Consider the following 22411-nt stretch of genomic DNA (forward strand, 5'->3'; position numbering starts at 1 on the left):
TATTCTCGCGCTGAGCACGCATAAAAAAACAGGTTGAGGGAAGGAGTGGATCTTGTTAAGACAATCAAGCGATTGGGCATTAAGTGTAACTTGCATTAAATTGCCGAGAGTTAGGAGATAGAATGCTGTTTTCATACGACGCCTTCAGAGAAATTTACATTTATTTGATACCTCGTCTCGGTCCGAGTTTTGTCTTAATGATAATTTAAGAGTGTTCGTTTAGCTTGTATTAATTATAATAATTTGCTCTCCATTTGCTCTTGTTTTCTATAATTTAATTGATGAGAGAAATATTAGCGAAGATTTGTGTACCTATGAAAAGAGAATTAGTCAGTGAGAATTAATCATATGACTAATGTTATAAAAGCTTTCGTAATTTAAAAGACCTTATTAAATACGCGAAGATCTCATTACAAAGTTTATAATACAAATACGATTATTTTATTACTTTATTTATCTCGTTTAAAGAGACGTATCACTGATACGTCTTCGAAAATCTAACGGACTTTTTACGACTTTTTACAACTTAGCACTTTCTTCACAAAAGCTACCGCTCTTTGTCGGACCGGATGCATTTAATCTGCGGCTATAATACGATGAGACGAAGTTAGGGACCAGCTCGCCTAACAATACGTATCATTCTCATTTGAGGATTAGTGCAGTTGCAGTCGTGGTGAATTCCGGAGTCGCTGAAGCATTCCGGAAATGAATAAGAGATCCAGTAATCGTAGCGTGACTTAATGCTACAATTCTTACTAATAAGTACATTTACGTGAGACGTGCAAGAGCGTTTCAAAATTTTCATACGCAATTATCTTGATTCTCATTAAATATATTATACATAAATATTACATTTTAGCGTTATCCAATTGTTGGCACTTGATTCAATCTTCGTGAGCATAATGAAAAGAGCTATTTCGAGCAATAGTTCTATCTATAAGGCAATTCATGCTCGATATTACTTGGACAAGCGGAACAACATAATAACTCTTTACAGCGATCACAAAATCTAAAATTATCACGACAGAGTAACATTAATAGTAGTGCAAAAAATTGAAATGTCATTTGTTTTAAAGGTCACTTAGAGCTTGTCTTAAAAGCGCCATAAAAAAAGATTGCGTTTCCTGAGATTGGCACGTGTCCTTTTTTTTACCAATTATTAATTTTGATCTCGAAAAGCGAATCTGTCTTAAGTTTGCATAGTTACATGACCACTCACGTACGTAGGGTACAGGTATAGTCTTGTTGGGATGTAAACCAGACTGGCCGGTCACCACGGCGTCGAATATCGCCTTCACGATGTAGTCTAGCTATCGAATCGTATTTCTGTTGTCGTAGAAATGTCACGCAAATCGCATGTAACGCGACACGCGCGCGTCTCTTTGGCTCCGAAGAGAAAATGTCATTTCTGAGTCATCGGTTTTAAAAAAAGAAAAAAAAAGATGCTACCGGTAATAATATCCATGTTTTGTGGCGCGCTGTATTGTTTACTCAAGCAGTTCCGCAAATATTACGTACATGAAATGCGTGTGCGCGTATACGATAATTAGAAAACAGAATTTTATTATTCCATAGTTTACTAAGTCGTTTTCACAATCTTTAAGGTCGATTATCAATATAATTTAATACCACAAACACGTTTTTATGTAGAAGACTTTACTCATAACTTTTTATTTTATATAACTATAATATAATATAACTATAATTATATAACCAATTATATAACTATTATATAACTATAATTATATAACTAATTTTTTTTTTTTAAATAAACGACTTGGTTCAAACTTTTACTTATATCGATTTTCGAAGGGATATTAAAAACATTTTGCGTAAATTCATGCTTAGTGCATGAGAATATATTGAAGAGACTTTTAATTATAATAATTCCTTTTTAATAGGTACGTGTTTGCATGGCATCTTTGTTATTGGTACAATTATGAAATCCTTTTTGTAAGAATGAGAAGTCCGTATTAAAACATCCCGTTAAACTGTTTGCGGTTGCAGCTGGTGTTTGGATCATTTAACTTTACGACAATTGTATAACGGAAAGCGGTCGATTTGTTGTAGGATTTCAAGGTAGAATTGTTGAAGGAATTCAGGTACTGCCTTCACCGGCGTTGTCTTTGCATATTTATTTTTGAACGCTAATATTAACGCTTTTGAAAACCTATATATGATTTTAGAATGCGATAGTTCAAGGATATTTCGTCGCATTTCATATTTTTTCTCCAGTAGCAACACCTCACAGGATTTTTTAAGGCGAAATATTCATGTAGTTTATTTTTAGCAGTCAATATGTATGTGACAAAACGATTCATAAATAATAATATTATCATTATCTATGTACATTTAATGATAATATTACATTGCAAATTAAAAACTAATATTCGCTGAAGAAATATAATTTGCACTATCAGTGTGAAATATTATATTTTTATTTTAGTATTTTATATTACGTTTTTCTTTTCTAAATTTATATTTTATTGCATCTACACACATATTTCATTATGTCTTTAATTATTTTAATTGACAGATACAAAAAATTCATGGACGCTATTTCGAAGGAATTTTTTGCATCGTTTGTATCTGCAACTGGTGTTATAAACGTAGAACGACAGTAAAAGATGTAAATTAATAAAAAAAAAAAAGATAATTGACTTGCGTCCTTGCGGATGGAAGAATCATTTAGCGGTATGCTATCTCGCACTTTGTAAGGACTAACGATCTTGCAGATACTAGTTACAAGGATTAGCATTCTAATACGCTCACATGACCGTTTCGTATACTTTTTCTTCTATTATAATATTTATCGACCTTCCAGAGGAGCTATGGTTTCTTTTATTTAATCGCGTATTGACATTTAGATAAAAATAGAAAAACAAGATTCATTGCTAGAAGAAATTAAATTGAATTTTACGATCGTCATTACAAAAGCAATAATTTACAACATTTTTATTTGCATATATCCTTCTTAATATTATATAACTATTCGACAACAACAATTGAAGAAAATCCGCTCTTTAAAGTAATGATGTTTGTTTATAATATATTATTGGAAAATTGATTTTTTAATCTTCTGGTCTATTAAATTCTTTTTTTTATTCTGAAAAATAAAAATTGTAATTTCTCTTTTATAGGAGTGGAAATTATATATATTAGGTGTTGGAATTAATTCGTAGCGTTTTTTAATGAAAGAATGTTATTTATTTCACATGAGCATTAAAAAATACATTAATGAAAGTACTTCCCATCACTTGTAAAACGCTACGAATTAATTCCAACACCTAATATATTTTTTTTAATTTAGAGAAATGATAATTTTCTTACTTTGAAGATGGTAGTCTTGATTTTCTTACTTCCGTGAACTCTCGAATTATCTTATCTTTCTCCGTAAACAAAAATTAGGCATACTCCGCAAAACTGCGAATCACGTTTCTTCCAAGTGTTTCGTTACATGTGCGCCGTAAATACGGCAGCGAATCTCTAATGTAGGCGGGCGCGATCGCGATCGCGATTGTGCGGTCATTTGCATTGAGTCGAGTTTACAAGATCTCGTTTCTTGCTCGTTTTCCCTTGCTCGCTTTCCTCTTCCTGCACCGTCTCCCGTGCACATTTTTATTGACGCACCTCGCAGACTCGCAGGTTGATAATCCGCCTCGGGTGGCGCCATTCCTGATTAGCGATGCCCACGCATTTTCCTCATCTTCGTCTTTCTTTCTTATCGTTTCTCTGCCTTTTTTCCCCTCTGTTTCTTCTTTTCAATAAATATATGAGACATTTGATAAATAATGATACAATCTTTATTTCGCCGCGTTTGTTATTCGTAATTAAAGGAACAAGCAATTAAATAACGAGCTTCGTCGAAATGTAATTATAATTATCTTTTAAATATTAATCAGTGTACACTTCTCTTTTTTTTTTATGCTTCGTATTGATTTCGAATAGAGTACTATAAAAGATAGCGAATGTGAAATTTTCAATTCCATTAAACAGATTTATTGTTTTAAAAATCAGATAAAATATAAAATCAGTGCTAAAAAAATTCGCAACTATAATAAAAAATTTTAAAGCTTATATTAGTTTAAAATATGATTTTTTTGTCGTTGTTTAATAAAAATAATAGCATTATTTTTGCATTAAAATACATTTTATTAATATATTTCTTATTATTAGACATGTATATTTTATGCGTCAATTTCACAAATAAATGATAAAATCATTCGATGATTATTGATTGCGATAATTAGTTACGAAGAAAGACGGAAAAAAACGCTTTCTATCGCCGATATAATCCATTTAATTTCCGTCGCGATGATATACCTAATCGGTAGAGGACATGTCGGGACTCGTGATTAAAAGGGGTCCAATGTATCTCGTCTCGCCTATTCATATTGTAATTCGTTGCACGACGATCGCGCGTGACTAAAGGAACACCGTCTATTTTTCTCTGTTTCAGGTGAGTGCTCCGTTTAATTTTCATGTAAATCGCTGGCAGACTGAATCTCCGCTATTTTTTTTTCTCCGGAGATCCTTTGTCCTAAATGTTGCGAATATTACCCGTCTGGGTTTATACAAACACGTATCTCTTTGCGAACGTTGACCCGATCTATGCATTGTGGGTCGGCTTATCGACTTGAATAAATTTTTAAAACGACTCTTCGGAGCAGAATAATCAAAATACGCAAATAACATGCGTTTTTCCTAAAAAGTATACATATAAATTAAGCTTTTTGTTGCGGAATCTGAAGCAACTTTTATTTTACATAACACTAATTATAATTATAATATATAAAATATATTGCAGTTGACATTTATCAGTTTGTATCAGTTTGTTGTACTGATTATGTTCATATACATGTAGGTTTTAATACGATTTACTTGTAATTTAGTGAGATGCGCTGTATTTAATATGTGAGAGCCACTGGACTACCTACATTCACTATGGTGTCTGGTCGTTATAACGGTGCTGCAATAGTGCAATATCCCCAGTATTGTCATGTACGCACAATATAACGACACGCAAGACGAGATGGGCATTCGACTTTCGCATTCGACGCATTCACCGCTCGTGAAACCGCGAGCGATGAGTCACGGTGATGCGCTCCGCATGCATCCGCGCCCCTTCGGGAGGAGTGCATCATGAATTTCTCGAGCATTTTTTTCTGCATCTCATCTTCTCGATCGATAATTGCCATCCGATATCTCTTATGCACATAACTTCGAACCTGGATTCATATATGTAATAAAAAAAATATAGTCTATCATCGTAAGGGAAACTCTCTTTGAAAGAATCGCTCTCGTAGAATATTTCACAAGAGGACCGTCGGAACTGTCTTTTATCGATTTTGATGAGTTTTAGATGTGTTATAGAGCATAAAAAATATTACCTACATTTTTTTATCTGCTCAGTTAACGATCGAAATAATCTCTCGGAAATTAACAGATTTTTTTCCTTTCCAACGAATACCTTCGAGATTATGAAATGTACGAAAAAATGTTTTACGTAAAAATTTTATTGTATTTTATTTTCATAACCGTGTATTCACGTTTCTTCGAAAATGAAATACATTATTTTCGAGAGTTTGTTCCGATCTTTTAACCTTGAGATAAACCTTGAGATAGGCAGATATAAAATGTCTAAAATTTTTTTGTGCTTTACAACATGAAGTATACGAAAAAATGTTTTATGCAAAAATTTTATTGTATTTTATTTTCATAACTGTGTATTCACGTTTCTTCGAAAATGAAATTCATTATCTTCGAGAGTTTGTTTCGATTCTTTAACCTTGAGATAAACTTGATATAAAAAAAAGTGTCTACAATTTTTTTTGTGCTTTACAACATATCATAAAATCCATCAAACGCGGTGAGGGTCAGTTCCAATAATTTCCTCGTCGTTTCCTCGTCAGTTATTCTCTTCTCAATCATTTCCTTATATCCTAAAGAATAAATGACAAAAACAAATTACGAAATATTACGAAAGAGACTAAAGTAAGATGTATCACACGATAATTATAAATATTCTCAAGCCACCAGTAAGTCATGTCTCAGAATCAATCAGGCATACGAGCGTGTATGCTTGTACGCACGCACGCACGCACGCACGTACGTACGTCGTCGCCAAAACACGCGAGTATAGATACGCAACAGTCTGAGTCTACTGACCTATAGGCGTGATGGGGAGTCCGGGGACCACTCTTCTCTTTCTTTCTCTTTTTTTCTCGTGTTTGCGGGGCCCAGTCGTGCTCGCACTGTTGGAATTCCTTTCGTGACTCATCGGCATTCGTCGCCGAGGTTGCCTTGGCCCCCGGCTATGGGAACTCATGGTGTCCGTAGTTTCGTTCGCGTTTCCATGCACGGTGTCGCGCACGAGCGGGATATGAGTCATCGCGACCGAATTTCTGCCCCTTTGATATCATTGTCCTTCCCGACGCCTCTTTTGGAAACCGACGATCATCATCGAAGCGATCCTCTTCTTGTATACGATATAAAAAAAACAGGTCCTGCTATTGCCTTTATTCTAAATTTTACTTTCAAATTTTATTTCTAACTTCACATGAGTATAACGTGATCGATAAAATCCTTTTTTTTATTTTTTTAAATTCTTTGCAGAATTTATATATATATATATATATATATATATATATATATATATATATATAAGAGAGCGAAAATCGTAAATAAATTTATCATTATTATTAGTTATCGAAAATGAGAAGATAATCGCTATAGATTCTTCTCTATGAAAAATATTTTTTGAATATATTAATATAAAATATGTTCCAGATAGTTTCATATTTTCAAGCAGCTAACAATTATCAAAAATATAAAAATAATTGTAGATTTTTATTTTCCAAAAATATTTCTACGAAACATATATCTTGGAGTAATCCCCGAATATTTTTCAGATTGTTTTCACAATACTTCTAAGATTTTTCGAAGAGAGATTTTTAAATATATGTTTTGAAAATATTTTCGCAGAAATGGTATCAGCAGAATGTGGCTACATTCTTGCTAATTCCTCTTTTCTTTGAAAATTGATAACGAGGTGATCGACCTTTTTCTGAAGTTTGTGACAGAAGAATGTTGAATGACCGCACGCATTGCGTGCTCTTGATAACGCACAATGCGATATAAACATACGTCTCTTTCAGTATCGTAACGAGCAACCTTGAACTTCCTGCTCGAATGATTCACGTCTTCCATTCATCCACTCGTTCATTCAAGCTCGCTTCAATCGCTTCGAACGATTTAATATATTAAGGATGGATATATTAGGATGTGCTTCAAAATATTTTCCATTTTGGCTTTAGAGATTTTTATCTTTGAAAAGTATTCTAAAGATTCTGCAACATATTCTTTACTAAAATTTATTCTTCTAGAACATTTAAGAAGATAAAAAGACAATTGTTTGTCTTTGTTGACAAAATGACTTTTGACAAAACTACTTTTAGTAGCTGTTACAAAAATTTCAGAGAAAAATTTTGAACTTTTATAAATTCTAATATGTTATACCGATTTCTGGATACATTTATTTATTTCTAATTTCTGCTATCAATAAATAAATCTTATACACGTATAATATAAGTATACAATAATATAAGTTTCTCAGATTTAATCAGCAAAGTATTAAGAAATTATATATAAATTACACGAGCAGAGCTAGAAAGAGTGTTTTTAATGCCTCGATTAATTTGAAATTAGCTCGTTACTTTAGCATAGGCATTACTTTGCTGTAATGATTCATTACGCTATTCATTTGCATATTTAGAAAATAATTACGAATTTCCATAATATTTATATAACAGATCGCGTGAATATCACGATCTAACACAACATAATTTTTACGATTGATTCGTCAGTGAATAATTAGCGGATGATTTTGCCGCGTTTGTATGACATAATGCGTATTTTCAGTGTATTTGCATAACTGCGATTGCAATGAATTTTTCGCGTGATAGCTAGATAACAGAAAAAGAGAGAGAGAGAGAGAGAAAGAAAGAAAGAGAAGGAGGCTATCGAGATGAATCATTCATCTCCCGTTCTGCAACTGCCTCCTTGAGTATGTGATGGTATTCTGGAGGTGCGCGCGTTGTGACTCATCAATCTGACAACTCGTCACCTGCGTGCAGGTTGAAATTCTTATAGTTGACCTACGTTCTCGAAAAAAAATCTTAAAAATCGCGAGGGAGAAAAAGAGAGAGAGAATGTATACTTTGTGAAATCGTGATGATTAAAAATATTTCAATATTTAATATAAATAAAAGTGATTTATAGCTATTTCTAACTTTATAAAGATAATGATAATATTAATAATATCACTTATATAAAATATCGGTAACCACTAAGCGATATGTCCAAGCTTTCTAAAATATGATATTTAATATTTAATGAGATATCTATTTAAGTACAAATGATTCTTTCAAATGCAAATATTCGAGATTAATGCACGATCCGTTATCGACAAGAACGGCAATTAGGGTAATCAAGTCGCTCGAAGTGGCGAAGTGATTAACGAAAAATGTGTAATGATTCACTCGATCTTTCTCGCTCGCGTCTCGCATACGCTCGCAATTTCTGCTCGCTAACGAGCTTCGCGCGAAGAAGATCATCTTTTTCCACGGAAGAGCCGCCGCGTTCGCCGTAAATAGCGACACGAATGAAAATATTATTCGCTTTCTCATGCTCGCGCGTCTGCCTTATCGCCGCGAAGAAAACCACGTGTGTAAGTACCCTCCGATAAGGAGTCGTGAATCATCGCAAGCCTTGCGATGAGATAGAATTACGCGTGCGACCGGTTATGAGACTCGTTTTGTATCATTATGTCGTTGCTCAATTGTACGCGACTCGATTAGGTATCACTTATGAAATTGTACTTAAAATATATACGAACTTTGGAAACAACGTAAAATATAAAGTACATAAAATATAGAAATATCGAAATAATTTATTTATATAAGTAATAATACATTTAATATAATATAATTAATACAAAATATAATTAATGATATTATTAATTATGTATATAAATCGCAACGAAATTTTCATTGTCAAAAATTTTCGTTACATTGCTAAAATGATACATTATTTTCGCGAAGTGGTGTTCGTCATTTGAGTTTAGTTGCAAGACGCGTTGCACTGGTCAATTGAAGTATATCTCGATTTAGACGCAACGCATCTAGAAGAGCAATGTGTGCACCGGCTAGAAAGTTGATGTGGTTTTAAGTCTGCACAACAGACACGTGCGTTGGTTAAATTAGGTTTTTGTAAGAGGCCCTGCCGAGCACGTTTGAAACTAATTTATCGCTCGGATTTTGCGCAGTTACTCTTCTTTCTTCAGATCCATCGTTTTTATTCATATTAATTTCTCGTTTGTTTCTACATAGATTATTTATACTCTTTGTTAATCACTTACTGCACATGCCATTTATTCTTGTGTTGTGTATAGTATATTATTAGCGAGAACACGGAGAACAGAAAGCTGTGGTTTTCATTTGCGAAAGCAGGGGGAAAGCATATGCTTTTACGACCATAAGAGCATTCGTGTCGACCGGTGCGGTGCATCGGAGATAATTATCTGGCCGAGAATGAAAATTCTCGGGGCAGTAAACGTCTCGTGCGCGGCGGTGATAAAAGAAAAACCAGACACATCCTTGAATCTCTACAGTTATGTCCGGCATCCTAATAGAACAGGCCTGCTTGCTTGCCTGTAAGAACTTTAGATCGGCGAGAGGAGAGGTTCGATGTACCGAACGCTATGCGAAACATTCGAACCAATCGAAGCTAAGAAGCTACACTCTGATTATCTCTCTCTTTCTCTTTCTTAGATTCTTTAATCTTCCACTCGCTCTTCTCACGCGAATATTTAAATTGCTATTTGGTTCTATACATAGATATAGATATCGTTAAATCAATTCAGACAGTCGAGATGCACGAAATGTTTTGCCTACAGTTGGCTAATTTAAAAAATAAATTTAATTTTTGTTATTGTTACATTAACATTTGATAAATAATTGATGGAGGAAATAATTCTTAAGGAATAATTGACTCATTTTTCAAATGTTTACAATTAATTTAATAATTGATTTCATTTAAATTATTACAATTAAATAAAATACAATTAAATAAATTATTATAAAATTATTTTAATTATTTTGAAAATTTTTAAATAAATTATATATTATATAATTATTTTTATTTATTCGACAATGAAAACTATTAATTTATTTATAAAGTAAGTTTGTAAAACCATTTTTAATTTATACGTACAGTTAGTCTTCAATCTTCAAGTTTCATAAAGATGTTGGCCATGTACATAGACATTTATTGATCGATGATATAAATACGAAAGATCAAAAACGGAGTATTCAATATTTCCGGAAATGACGAATGTTCGAATTCCACTTCATAGATGAGTCGATTCTATTTCTGAGAGACTTAATTTTGCTTTCGTTCGCTTAAACTAAGGTATATCTTCGTTACGATTTTGTCAGTATTGAAAACTGCTTCTTAGTAGACTAACATCGGTTGAGTAACCGGCAATTTACTTCCCAGAGATCATGCTTTGACAAGAATCGTCGCATCCTTGACTCGCAAAAGTGAGTCACTAGACCGAGTCGTGGTAATCGTATCACATTTGTTATTCGTCTTCCTCGAGTTCCCAAGTTCAAGGCTTCAACTTGTCTGAATTGCCAATTGTTATTGTGAATAGCCTACAAGTCTCGATATAAGTTTCTATGAATATTTATACAAATGATAAAAAAATAACGTACCTTAAAAATAAATGTTTATTTTTCCTACTGTTATTTATTATAAAACGCAAAATGTATCACGAGTTTTACAAAAAAAACAATATATATTTTCATTTTTTATAATTAACTATCAACGTTAATACATATAATTACATATAATTAATAGCGCAAAATTAATTTGAATTAAAGACAAATGAATATTCTGTGTGATAAATTTAACACATATAAATTGATGCATTTATCACATATTTTAAATGCTAATTTTTTTATCCAATTTAAGAATTATAAGCAAAAGGGAGCATATAATTCTCTTAAATTATCCTCCATGCAAAATAATTTTAAACAAATAGAAAATATTATTCAAGAAAATTCCACAAAAAGTTGCGAGAGATTTTTGAATTAACAATTAACAACACAAAATTAACATTACAGCAGCAGTTACATCATCGATGATACATCTTGCACTGACGATCCTGCTTTTATCCGTTCAATTCAGCGGAATGTAGTAGTACGATTGCAATTACATCATCAGTCGAATGAATGGACCCAACTCGTAATTCCGGCTAAAAGGAAACAGCGAGTCGTGCGCCGAGAATGATTTACATGGCTTTATATGGCGAGAGATTACGTGCCGCTATCGATTCAAGACGAATGATATCGATCGTCGACGACGATGTAAACGTATGCAAGAATAACTACCGAATGATAATTAGTCCGCGCGATTCCAGGTATCTGACAACAACAAAGGCATGATTAACGAAGTGCCGTGTGGCGATGCCATATCAGGAATCGTACAAGAACCATGTTTAAAATCTCAATATAAGTTATGCCTCGATATAAACTATGACTTGAAATTTGTATAAGGAAGAGATACATGAAAAAAAAATTAATGAAGATATGTATGTCAGATCTATAAAACAAGCAAGAATGAAGAATAGAAACCACTGAAATTTATATCTGCATTTTTAAGTCAGATTGTAAAAAAAACTGTAAAAAAATATAAATCATTAGAAAAAATAATAACATAGAAAAAGATTGACAATGAGTTAAAAAATATTACTTCATTAATTAGAAAATTTGTTTAAAAATTTCTCTTCTTTGGAAAATGAATATTATAAGTCTCACTTCCGAACTCTTTATCGAGTTTGAGAAGCGTTTGGAAGACTTCAGCGAAATCGCTGTACATTTGCTCGTATTTACACACCGAATACCTATCTCGAGAATGTCGTCATTCTATTCTCTTCCTCGGTCACAAGCAGGGTGAATCATTGCACACGTATGATTCTCGGAAGGCAGTGCTTATTACATGCACCGCTATTGCGAGGATCCCCTCCATTAAACGTCGTGTTCAGGCAAATTCATGGTCTATCTAAAATGCAAATCTTACAATTGATAAATTGATTGCAACAGTGATCCAAGAGTAATAGTTACGTCATCGGCTAAGGAAAGAAGGAAGTTACTCATCCAAATAAATAATTCGAAATAAATATAAAAGAAAAATTTATTATTAACTTTACATTCTCTTTTTCTCTCTCTTTCTCTACCTAAATATATAAGTATAATAATGCTAACATTAAGAGAGAAAAAAATCACCAAAGAAAATTATATACGATTACACATTGACATAAATATAATTTTCTCAAACTCTTAAAAAACTGTTGTACGCAAATTTTTCTTTTTAATTTCATAGCCCTTATTCTTATCAATTTTCTTTATAATTTTCTCTGTAAGCAATTGAAGATGTAAAAGGTGTTCTCTTGTTCGAATTTTTTTGCTACCACCATGCGATTCTTACTTCGAGTGACACCTTGCCTTTCCTTCGCGACTACTTCAATCCCTACTCTTCTTCTTCTCCTCCTTGTGCAGCCAGCTGATTCCTTACCATCACCATCGATACGGCGGCGATGTCTTCCTCATTATATCGTAAGGTCGTCAGTAGACGCGCCAACTCCGTTGACAGTAAATGCGTGAATCATCGAGTCGATGATATGATATCAAGAGATCGCGACGACAAATCGGCAGTACATCCGTGAGTTTCGCGCAGTGAACAACGTTACTTTCAGGAGAATCTCTCCTCTCTCGCAATTTTATCGGAGGCGTTGGCATCTAACAGAATTTTATCATCTTTTCTCTTATTTTTAATGTAATAATTAAATGCTTAGGAAATAATATAAATAATGAATTATAGTAGTAGAGACATGTTGAAATAGTAACAATTGATTAATGTATTAAGTGAATAATGTTTAAATATTATATAAATTCGTTTGTAAAGAAGTAATAAAGGAAAGTGACAGTTACACAGTGTGATTTATCAAGATTGGCTCGACAATTAATTTTAATGTCAACAGTATCCGTAATCATGATAAAATTAAAAAGCGACAGAGTTATTTCGACAGACTTTACAAACGTGACCTCGCGTGTCGCGATAATTGCATGAAAATGTGCATCTCATCGTTGTCTACCTAAAAGAAAAAAACAAACAGAAATTCGCGAGACAGAGAGGAAAATCTATTTTCAATGCGTTTACAAGTATTCTCATGCACGCGAGTCATCGTTTATGGCACCAGCTGCTACGTGACTTCCTCACGGAAATAAAACGAACATTTCGATTCCCTTCGATTGGAGTCTCCTCGACTCTTGTACTATAAGTACTTTTAAAATTACGTGACAGAAATTTTACGATATTTGTTAAAACATATTACAGATAATACATATATTTGTAATAAAATCACAAGATTGTGAAAAATAAGGTATATTTAATAATAATAATACTGTTGTTCACTAAAAATGAATACAAATAATGTAATTAGTGAAAAATAATTTATAGAAATTATTATTTATAATAATTTATTTTAGCTCGTGTTCTATGAAATCAAGAATATTATTTTTTGTAATGCTCATATTTTCATTGCATTTGCACTCTCTTTAATTTAGCAATCAATAGAATCGATTATAAAGAATTAAATAATTACTCTTATCTGATAATATATTTTGTAACATAATTTTCTATGCCGAAAGAATTTAGAAATGCGTATTAATTTAGAATAATATATTTTTTTTTATGTTATTTAATATAATTTGATAAATTTCGTCTCGATGTTTGCCGGCACTGTATACTATCACACGGGAATTTGCTCACGGCAATTATAGATTAATTCTTCGAAGTACTTGAGAAAACGTTTGGTGCGCGTGTTTGCAGTTTGCTCGCATTGCGGGAATTCTTTATTCGCGTAAATAAACCGATGTATTTAAACAGCTGTCGTGACGAATTATTGTTACGCTAAAACCTAAATATCGAACTCTATAATGATACACTCAGAAAAGAACATAGTGATGGCAACTGTAAAGATGACAGCTGTACAAGTTTTGTCCACAATACGTGGAATTAATATGCATAAATTCATTGAATAAACTATTGTATAATTGTAATAATTCTAAAACAGTTTATTCAATTATGTGCATTAATTCTACGTATGAAATGACACTTGTATAGTCATCACTTTTATACATAGTTTGCAACTATTATGTTTTTTTTTCTCTGAGTATAGTATGGAGTTATTTCTAATTCAAAAATTTTCAATTCTGAAAAAAACATTCCAATTACAAATTGTTAATTTCTTATCAGACTATTTTGTTTCTTTTTAGCTTATGAAGAAATATATTTCCTTGAATTTCTGGAATGTTGTTCTTTAGAGATTAGTCACATATTACTCAAACATTAGTTCAAAACTAGTTCACAATAACATTCTTATCGGTATTTTTTCGCGCTTCGATAAGTCATATCGCTTCAAAAGTTCAATCGAACACATTCACGCAATTTTTGACTTTGGTCCGACAAAGATTCCGAGAAATTACAGATATTCGAGTCGAGCTAAATCGATAACGCATCTTATAGGACATCTTATCGCCACTCGTTCTTAAATTATAGTGCAAAGATCATTCTATATGTTGATCTTGAACCGTGGGAAACTTGTCTGATATCATTTCTTTGCGTCAATGCCATTCGATATTTATAGAACGCGACAAGATGAAATGTCAATTAATTATTCCACTTACTAAAAATTAAGACAGACTGGAGATACACGCACATATATATTTGATATCAATTTTATGTTATATTTGAGATGGATTTATGTAATAGACTTATATTTCAATTTCTTTTTCTAATTTTTCTTATTTTACTTTATTTCTTGTTTACTTTATTATTGTGTAGTTATTCGAATTATTTCATTTTACTTTGCAACTCTTTTTATTTTATTTTAATTTGTGTGCTTTCCTTTATTTTCTTCTATCATAATTTTTAGTTTAATAATAATTGAAAGAGAGAATCAAACGCGATTAAATAAAGTCTGAATGTGGATTAGATATTTAAATATAATAAAATATATAAATATAATAAAATATATAAATATAAATGTACCTGTACAAGTAAATTTATTCAGGTTTGACACGAGAATAAACATCAACAATTGTGAGCATCTGCGCGAGGACATTGGAGAGTGTGACGTGAACTTTCTTGGGTGTTATATTCCATAGAGAAAGAACCGAGAGTGTTCGTTGTGTATGATTTTATGAATGAGCGTCGATAGAGGATTAAACATGCTACACAAGCATGGAAGCAGGTCACATGGTGCTGTGTATAAAGGCAGAGGCGCTTTTTTAAAATCCGTAAGTCGCCAAGCAAACTTATCTCGTACTTTTATTATCTGATATATTTACCCACTGAGATTTTTTCAAACGAAAGTTGATAAGTTCTACGACATATAGAATGAATTGAGCATCGCTATAGAATGAGAGATAGTTCATAAGAAGCCTATTTTGTCTTTTGCTAGCATTTTATTGTCGAGTTTGTCTCCTACTAGAATTAATTTTTTGCCAACAATTGGAGACTTTAAAGGTACCATCGATATTTTAATTGTGAATTTTGATAAATAAATTTAAATCTATAAATATAAGTAAAATTTAACTCAACTTATATGATGGTTAAAGCCTAGCTTTGACAAGTATATCAGAATTTTTTCAAATTTTTATAAAATACAGAACAATGTAAAATTTGTTTTGTTTCTCGAAGATCTCCCTTGTTGATGATGTTGCAAGAGTTGAAATTCATGTTAAGCCGACGGATTTATGGAGGGTTATCACAATTCTTAATGAGATACTAATCATACAAAATAGGCTTATATATACCTCTTATTAGTATAGTAGGCGCGCATTTAGCTATTGCGATACCCAATCTATTCCGTATGTCGATATCTTATGATGTAAGAATAATTAAGTGATAGTCTCGTCGATATGCACAGTGGATGACCAATCAAAAATTGATCTCAAATTCTGTAAGCTAATACAAATCCATTATTAAAAATTTGTCACCAGTCAGAAATTAGTTCCAAATTATATTCAGCCACCATTAGCGCAGTGGCTTATCTTGTATTCTTACATCAAAGGACGTCTACAATGGGACTCCCTCTTTTTCCCCAATTCTTCAATTTTCATCGATCTTTTCAAGCACCACTGCACTTTATAATCTAACAGTAACGTCACATTTGTGTCATATTATCACATTAACGTCACATAATCATGTATGCGTCACCACGGGTTACAAACGAGATTCGCGCGCCTCGTAATATCTGCCGGGTGATGATCGGCGCCACGTCATGGTCCGTTATGAGTGCGGGGGAGACGTGTGACAGTGTGACATCATCGTGCTAAAAGGATGGACGATGTCACACGCCCGTCGATATATCGACCTCTCCGCGAGTTCGATCCCCCGGTAGTTGGTGCCGCACACGTGCGCGCGTACACGTGAACTCACGCGAGCCACGCGAGACCAGGTCAGGTCCTTTCCGCGCGCGCAACGATGACTAATCGTTGTTGATTGTTGTGATGACTGCTGGCTTCTCGCGTTCGGAATCACGGAACGAGTCCAGGACGATACTCGATGTCGCGTCGATGTTGCATTTTTTGCATCTCAAATTAAACGCGTATCTTTAAAAACTGAGATGAGACGGAGGAATTGCAATCGAAACAAACAAACGTTCTCTATTTCACGAATAATCTCGTATTTACGGATTGCAAATGGAAACAAAAATATCATTTTTACAGACGAATCCTGTAGGTGATTAATAGTATTATAATGCTGTTATTTTTTTTTTTTTTGCTAAGAAATCGTATTATTGTGAGAATTCTAGGAATTTTTCGATAAAGTTAAGAGAAGAGATAATTCAATGTAGACATTCGTATAGGACTATTTGTGTAATGTAAAGCGTCTTTTATTATGATAAACGTGCGTAACGAAAAATATATAAGATATTTATTCATTATTTCATAAGGAATTCCATATCCTCTAAAGAATTGAAAGAAACCATTCGTTTCAAGCTATATTCAATAGCTGACTCCGACGGATCTTATTGTTTCTTTTATTTTTTCTTTTTCATACTTGATTAAATAAGTAAAAGACAAATTATTGCTTCTTTTTATCCTTAATGTGTCTGTAAAAGACATATTACTTTAGACTTATTATTATACATATAAATTATTAAAAAAGTATATATGTTGCATATATTATTAAAGTATTATTGAAAAATTGCATATTTTTTATTTTCAATGCGTGGTGTTATGTTAAGTGTTAAACAGACTGACGTTTTCCTGCCATAAAATTTTCTTCAAAATCTTGCTAGAACGATTTAACAGTTTTTCACATTTTTTAAAGCCAATAATGCTTCTTTTCAGGAAAGACAGAAATGTTGGAGGAAGGAAAATGTCAAATGTCCGTGTTGTAAATCGATGACGGGACTCAAGAAATATTTTCGTACATTTCGTAACGTGTGTTTTACAACATACTTAACACGCACTTTCGTGCATTCTTCGAAGTGTCGTTTGAACGCCGCGGCGTCGCAACATATAAATGTCCCATGAAGAGTCTCGAACGTGTTCATATACATCTCTCAGTAGCGAATCGTCTCGGTTTCCATTTCTGTTCTTCTCGGAACAGAATCCGCCGACTCTTCACGGGCTTCCACCTTTGCGAATCGTTTCCTCGGATTCGCGTTTGTCGTGCGATAAACCGAGTTTTTACGTACGTTCCTTACTTACGTTCCTTATGTAATCGAAACGTCGCATGATATTACAAACTGGAAACAAAAAGTCACATCGTTTTACAAAATGAATTTCTTTATTATTTTTAATATATCTTTTTTTTTATAATTTTTTTTTTATACTACCTTAGACTATTTATTTAATATTTATTTATTTCTAACTGCTGATTTATTTCAACCGATTCATTTGTTTATTCTATGACGAATATATTTTGTATTATACAAATATTATATCGTCTATATATTTTTAACTTAACTGTTGTATGAGCCTTGACAATACCGCTGATAATACTACATTTATCGTATGTCACGATATCAGACATGATTAAATCGCATGTGTGAACATGTTTCACAGCGGAAATGCCAGAAATTTCTAGGTGTATAATAAATATATATTAGATATTTTTAGCCACAACACATTCGTCTCTATTCCTTGAAATTGTTGATAAAATTTAATCAAGGCAGTGCGTACTTTATTATTCATGAACATATATATTATATCACCAGAAATTTCGGCAGAAATTCAGATACATAATTAATCATGCCCTCGCTTGACTCATCGCGTTATTTCTGAAAGGATTTTATTTGCATTGATATTCAAATATCTATCAATTGCATATGAAATTTTTATGTCTGATAGCACTCCTTCAAATGTTTATTGAAAGAGAGGCGTTTGAGTTTAAATTGTGTATTTTTTAACTAAAAAAAGTTATGAAAATAATTACAAATTTTTTTATATTGTACCTGAAAATAATACAAAAAGTTTAAAAAGTTTAATAAAAATTAATACAAAAAGTTTACAGTGATTTACAACTTGGTTTAAAAATTATTTTAATAAAAGAAATAAATATATTTTTAAAATTAATTAAGTTATATTTAAATAATTAATTAAGATAAATAATTAGTTTCTTTAAGTTAATTATTAGTTTACTAAGTTATATTTAATTAATTAATTAATTTAAATAATAATTATATTTAAATAATATTAATTAAGTATTATTTAAAAAATTAAATAATGATAAAATTTTTATTTCAACTTTAAAATTGTATTAAATATAAATATCGCCCTTATTTAATTGTTTCACATAACATTTATTTTTATATGGAAAGTATAAATTTCTAATTTTATTCACTTTCTACCGAGACACTACATATTTTTGATATATTCTTAAGATATTAAGAAAATAACAACATTTTGAATGATTTTTTAAAATTATATATTTTTGAAAATTGTATATTTTTATATAAAAGAATTGAATAGAGATAAAAGATAATTACAAAGAGATTTATGTTTTAGAAATGGCTAAAATATTTTAGAGATATTCTTTTATTTCACGCTTCTTCTCTCTGCATATTACTTGATTGATTCTCGATTGAATCTTTATAATTTTTTATTCTTAGACATTGATAAGAAAAAAATTAAATTTTATCTTTGATTTTTGGAGAAAAGAGTAAAATAAAACAATTACAATTATTAACAATGAATGAATGTTTTTTTTTATTAATATGAATCTACAAGAGTAAAAATTTTGTACGAAAGGATAAATTAACAGACAATAAGACATAATAATGTGTATAATAACGTAATTATATTCTGAAGATTAGTTTATGTTTATAATATTTATTGTATTTACAACATATATTATTGTGATTATACAATGATACGTAAATTGCATTTTACACGAAACAAATAAGTTTTAAATATAAAAAAGAAGAAAAGTGGCAACAAAATAAATGGACATTAAAGAAACGGACTCTTTAATTTGCTCCAATATCAAAAACTCGAAACTCTCGTTTTCAAGGCAACGCGATATCATGAAATACGTTCAGAAATCGCCACTGCTGTATAGTTACACCAGCTGGCCTCCTTTATGCCTCGCATAACCGATGGAACGTGCACATGGAAACGAGTTCCTGACCGCACAAGGCGCCTTTGTTTTAAAACTCTGCGAGTATAATACAAGTATATCAGGGTTAATTCGTTTTATGAATAATGTCAAATAAGAGTAATACTATCAAAAGTCGATGATTAGGAGAAATTAAAGAAGCTCAAAATGTAAATGATGTTTGGTAATGTCTAGTTTCAAAGATTATAATTTTTTGGAATTGATAATGAGAAATCTAATACGGTATTTTACACACAAAAAACGAAAAGAAAATGTCTTTTTCAGAAAGTTTCCGAATAGCCTCGCGGCTTTGTTACAAAGTAGAATGCGCGAAAGAAGTGGACACTGCCACGAAAGGTTAATCCGATGTATGAACAGTAACGAATCTTACTGATCTTAAGGCCCATTTCACACTTGAGTGCTGCTGCAAAATGCAAATTGATAAAATGATCAATCCGCCGATTAAATAATCTTATATGAATTTATTTCATATAGAACTGCAAAAAGTAGACTCTTCTTTCTTCTAAATTTTTTGTTAGTAAACTAAACATACTTTTACATTTAATATTTCAATATATATACATTTCTAGACGCTTTTTAATGCTTTTTAATTTGTTGTTTCTATTATTTTCGCATACACTATTTTCTGCAAAAATTGAGACGATTTTTTTTTTAATGAGGTGTGATTGTTCGGATTTTTCTCGATCGATTTATTATTTCAACAGCATTTATTTGAGCCTTTAATTGCGGAAAGAAAAGAGATTCGTCAGTTGTGAATGCGACTTCATGTATAATACCAACGATGTCGTCTTCGAATCGGTTCTTTGTGTCTGGTAAGAGTCAAGACGCCTACAGCTGTCTGCTAATATTTCTCAGCGATAGCGACTCTCGATCGCTCCGATGTATATGTAAAATGTATACGAAGAAATCGATTCTCGTGATATTCCACGTTGCATTTCTTTGTGTTTCCTCTATTGTTGAAAATTTATTCTATCATTAAAATCTCTCCACTCGGAAGAATCAGATTCTGATTAAGAACTCTTCAATACTTTTTATTAAAACAAAACTAAATACCAAAAATTGAATTGAATTATAAATCAACAATATTAATTTAAATTAAAATTAATGTTGGGCGATTTTATATAACTTATATAATTAATGTAATATAATTTTTATTTTAAAATACAGATGAGATTAAAAAAAAATTTTTGGAGAAATTTTTGGAGAAATTTTTCAAACAAATATGCTAGATATATTAAATTAATATTTCATTAATACTTTTAATTAATATAATTTCTTATGAATATTTGAGTGAATATGTAAAATTCAACTCTTTATGTTTCTTTCAATATTACCTTTAAATTCTACTGGGTCTTGTCGGAATTTCTCGTATACAGTCAATTTTCGAGTACTGACGATCGCTCGATAGTTTTCGGCTAATGAGACGACTGATATTTGGCAGGAGTGCGAGTAACATCACAGCAAAGCGGCCTGTTTTAAATTGTTATTGCTGCCGGGCACAGGAAAAAGCCACTCGCGAATGCTATTTATGGCCGTCGTAAATCAAACGGCGCCGAAGAGCGCGTGGCTGCCGCAACGCGACGCGACGAGAGGCGCGAATATATCCACGTACATTCGTTAACTCATCGAGATCCTCTCTCACACCCACATATTTATTCAACCAGCCCGGTAACGTCAAAACTGTCGCGCTCTGGAACTTCAAGAAGAGACCCCTTGACATTCCGAGATCAAAATCGGAATCCCTGCCTTAATCCCTGAAGCTCCTCGATCGGAATTAGAAATAGAACTCCGAGGTTGAGATCTATTATGACATATTTTTTTTATAATGCAAGAATTTTTTATCTGACAATAAAGTTCCCGGATTGTAGCAATAAAAAATAGATATCTCAGATAACAAAACGTTACTTTCAAAGTAATCCTCCATGACATCAATATACTCCACACATTTTTGATATAAAAATATTTTTATAGCTTGTAGTTAGAATGCTCTTCAGAACGCTCGTCATATTTTTTTTAATATTCCCAACGTCTTGAAAATATTTATTTAATTAAACTATTTATTTCTTCATCATGTTTCTGAGCTTTGGGAATACCACGAAATCTGAAACAATCAGATTTGGTAATTAATCTCAACAACTTATTTTTAATCAAAAAGAGCTTTACGATGATTTCTTTGCATGTAAGGTCGTTGTCATGTAATTTTCTTGGCCAAGAAAGGAGTTGTTGAGATTAATCCTCTTTATCTGACTTTTTCATGTTGTTTCTACAACTCAAAAACATAAAAGGTAAATATTTTTAAAACATCGAGAAAATCAAATATTCAAAGGAATATGAGCGTTTTGAACAGTATTCCAACTACGGATCTTAAAAAAAACATTTTAAGACTTTGTATTAAAGATGCGTGAAGTGTGTTGATGTCATGGGGAACTACTTTGGAAGATAAAATAGAAGTTTTGTCATCTGAGATCTCTGTGTTTTTTTTTATTGTTACAGTTTAAGAATTTTCTTATCAAACCATGTTATTTACAAAATTATATTAATTAAAAATATTATCAAAAAATATCTCCAAAAGTTATATTGCTAAGTGTTGATAAGAAATCAGAATCGTTAAAATTACAGATACAAATATCCGGGGAAAAATGTTGAAGAATTATTT

General features: G+C 31.8%; 1 protein-coding gene across 6 annotated transcripts in view; it reads left to right on the forward strand.

Moving 5' to 3' along the window:
- The window catches only part of Sarm (sterile alpha and armadillo motif), a 99818-nt gene that overhangs the window by 50614 nt on the left and 26793 nt on the right, over positions 1–22411 (forward strand). Inside the window, exons 1-2 of one of the 6 annotated variants that reach the window (XM_087410991.1) lie at positions 12449–12897; positions 15197–15422. The exons of 4 other annotated variants lie outside the window; for them this stretch is intronic. In XM_087410991.1, the coding sequence (XP_087267117.1) occupies positions 15330–15422 (93 nt within the window). In that variant the 5' untranslated portion in view covers positions 12449–12897; positions 15197–15329. Of the gene's footprint in view, positions 1–12448; positions 12898–15196; positions 15423–22411 lie in introns of those variants that run through there. One more of the 6 variants, XR_015546593.1, reaches the window with a different exon arrangement.

This window comes from Acromyrmex echinatior, chromosome 11 (genome assembly GCF_024713525.1).
Source record: "Acromyrmex echinatior isolate Ae372 chromosome 11, ASM2471352v2, whole genome shotgun sequence".
NCBI lineage: Eukaryota > Metazoa > Arthropoda > Insecta > Hymenoptera > Formicidae > Acromyrmex > Acromyrmex echinatior.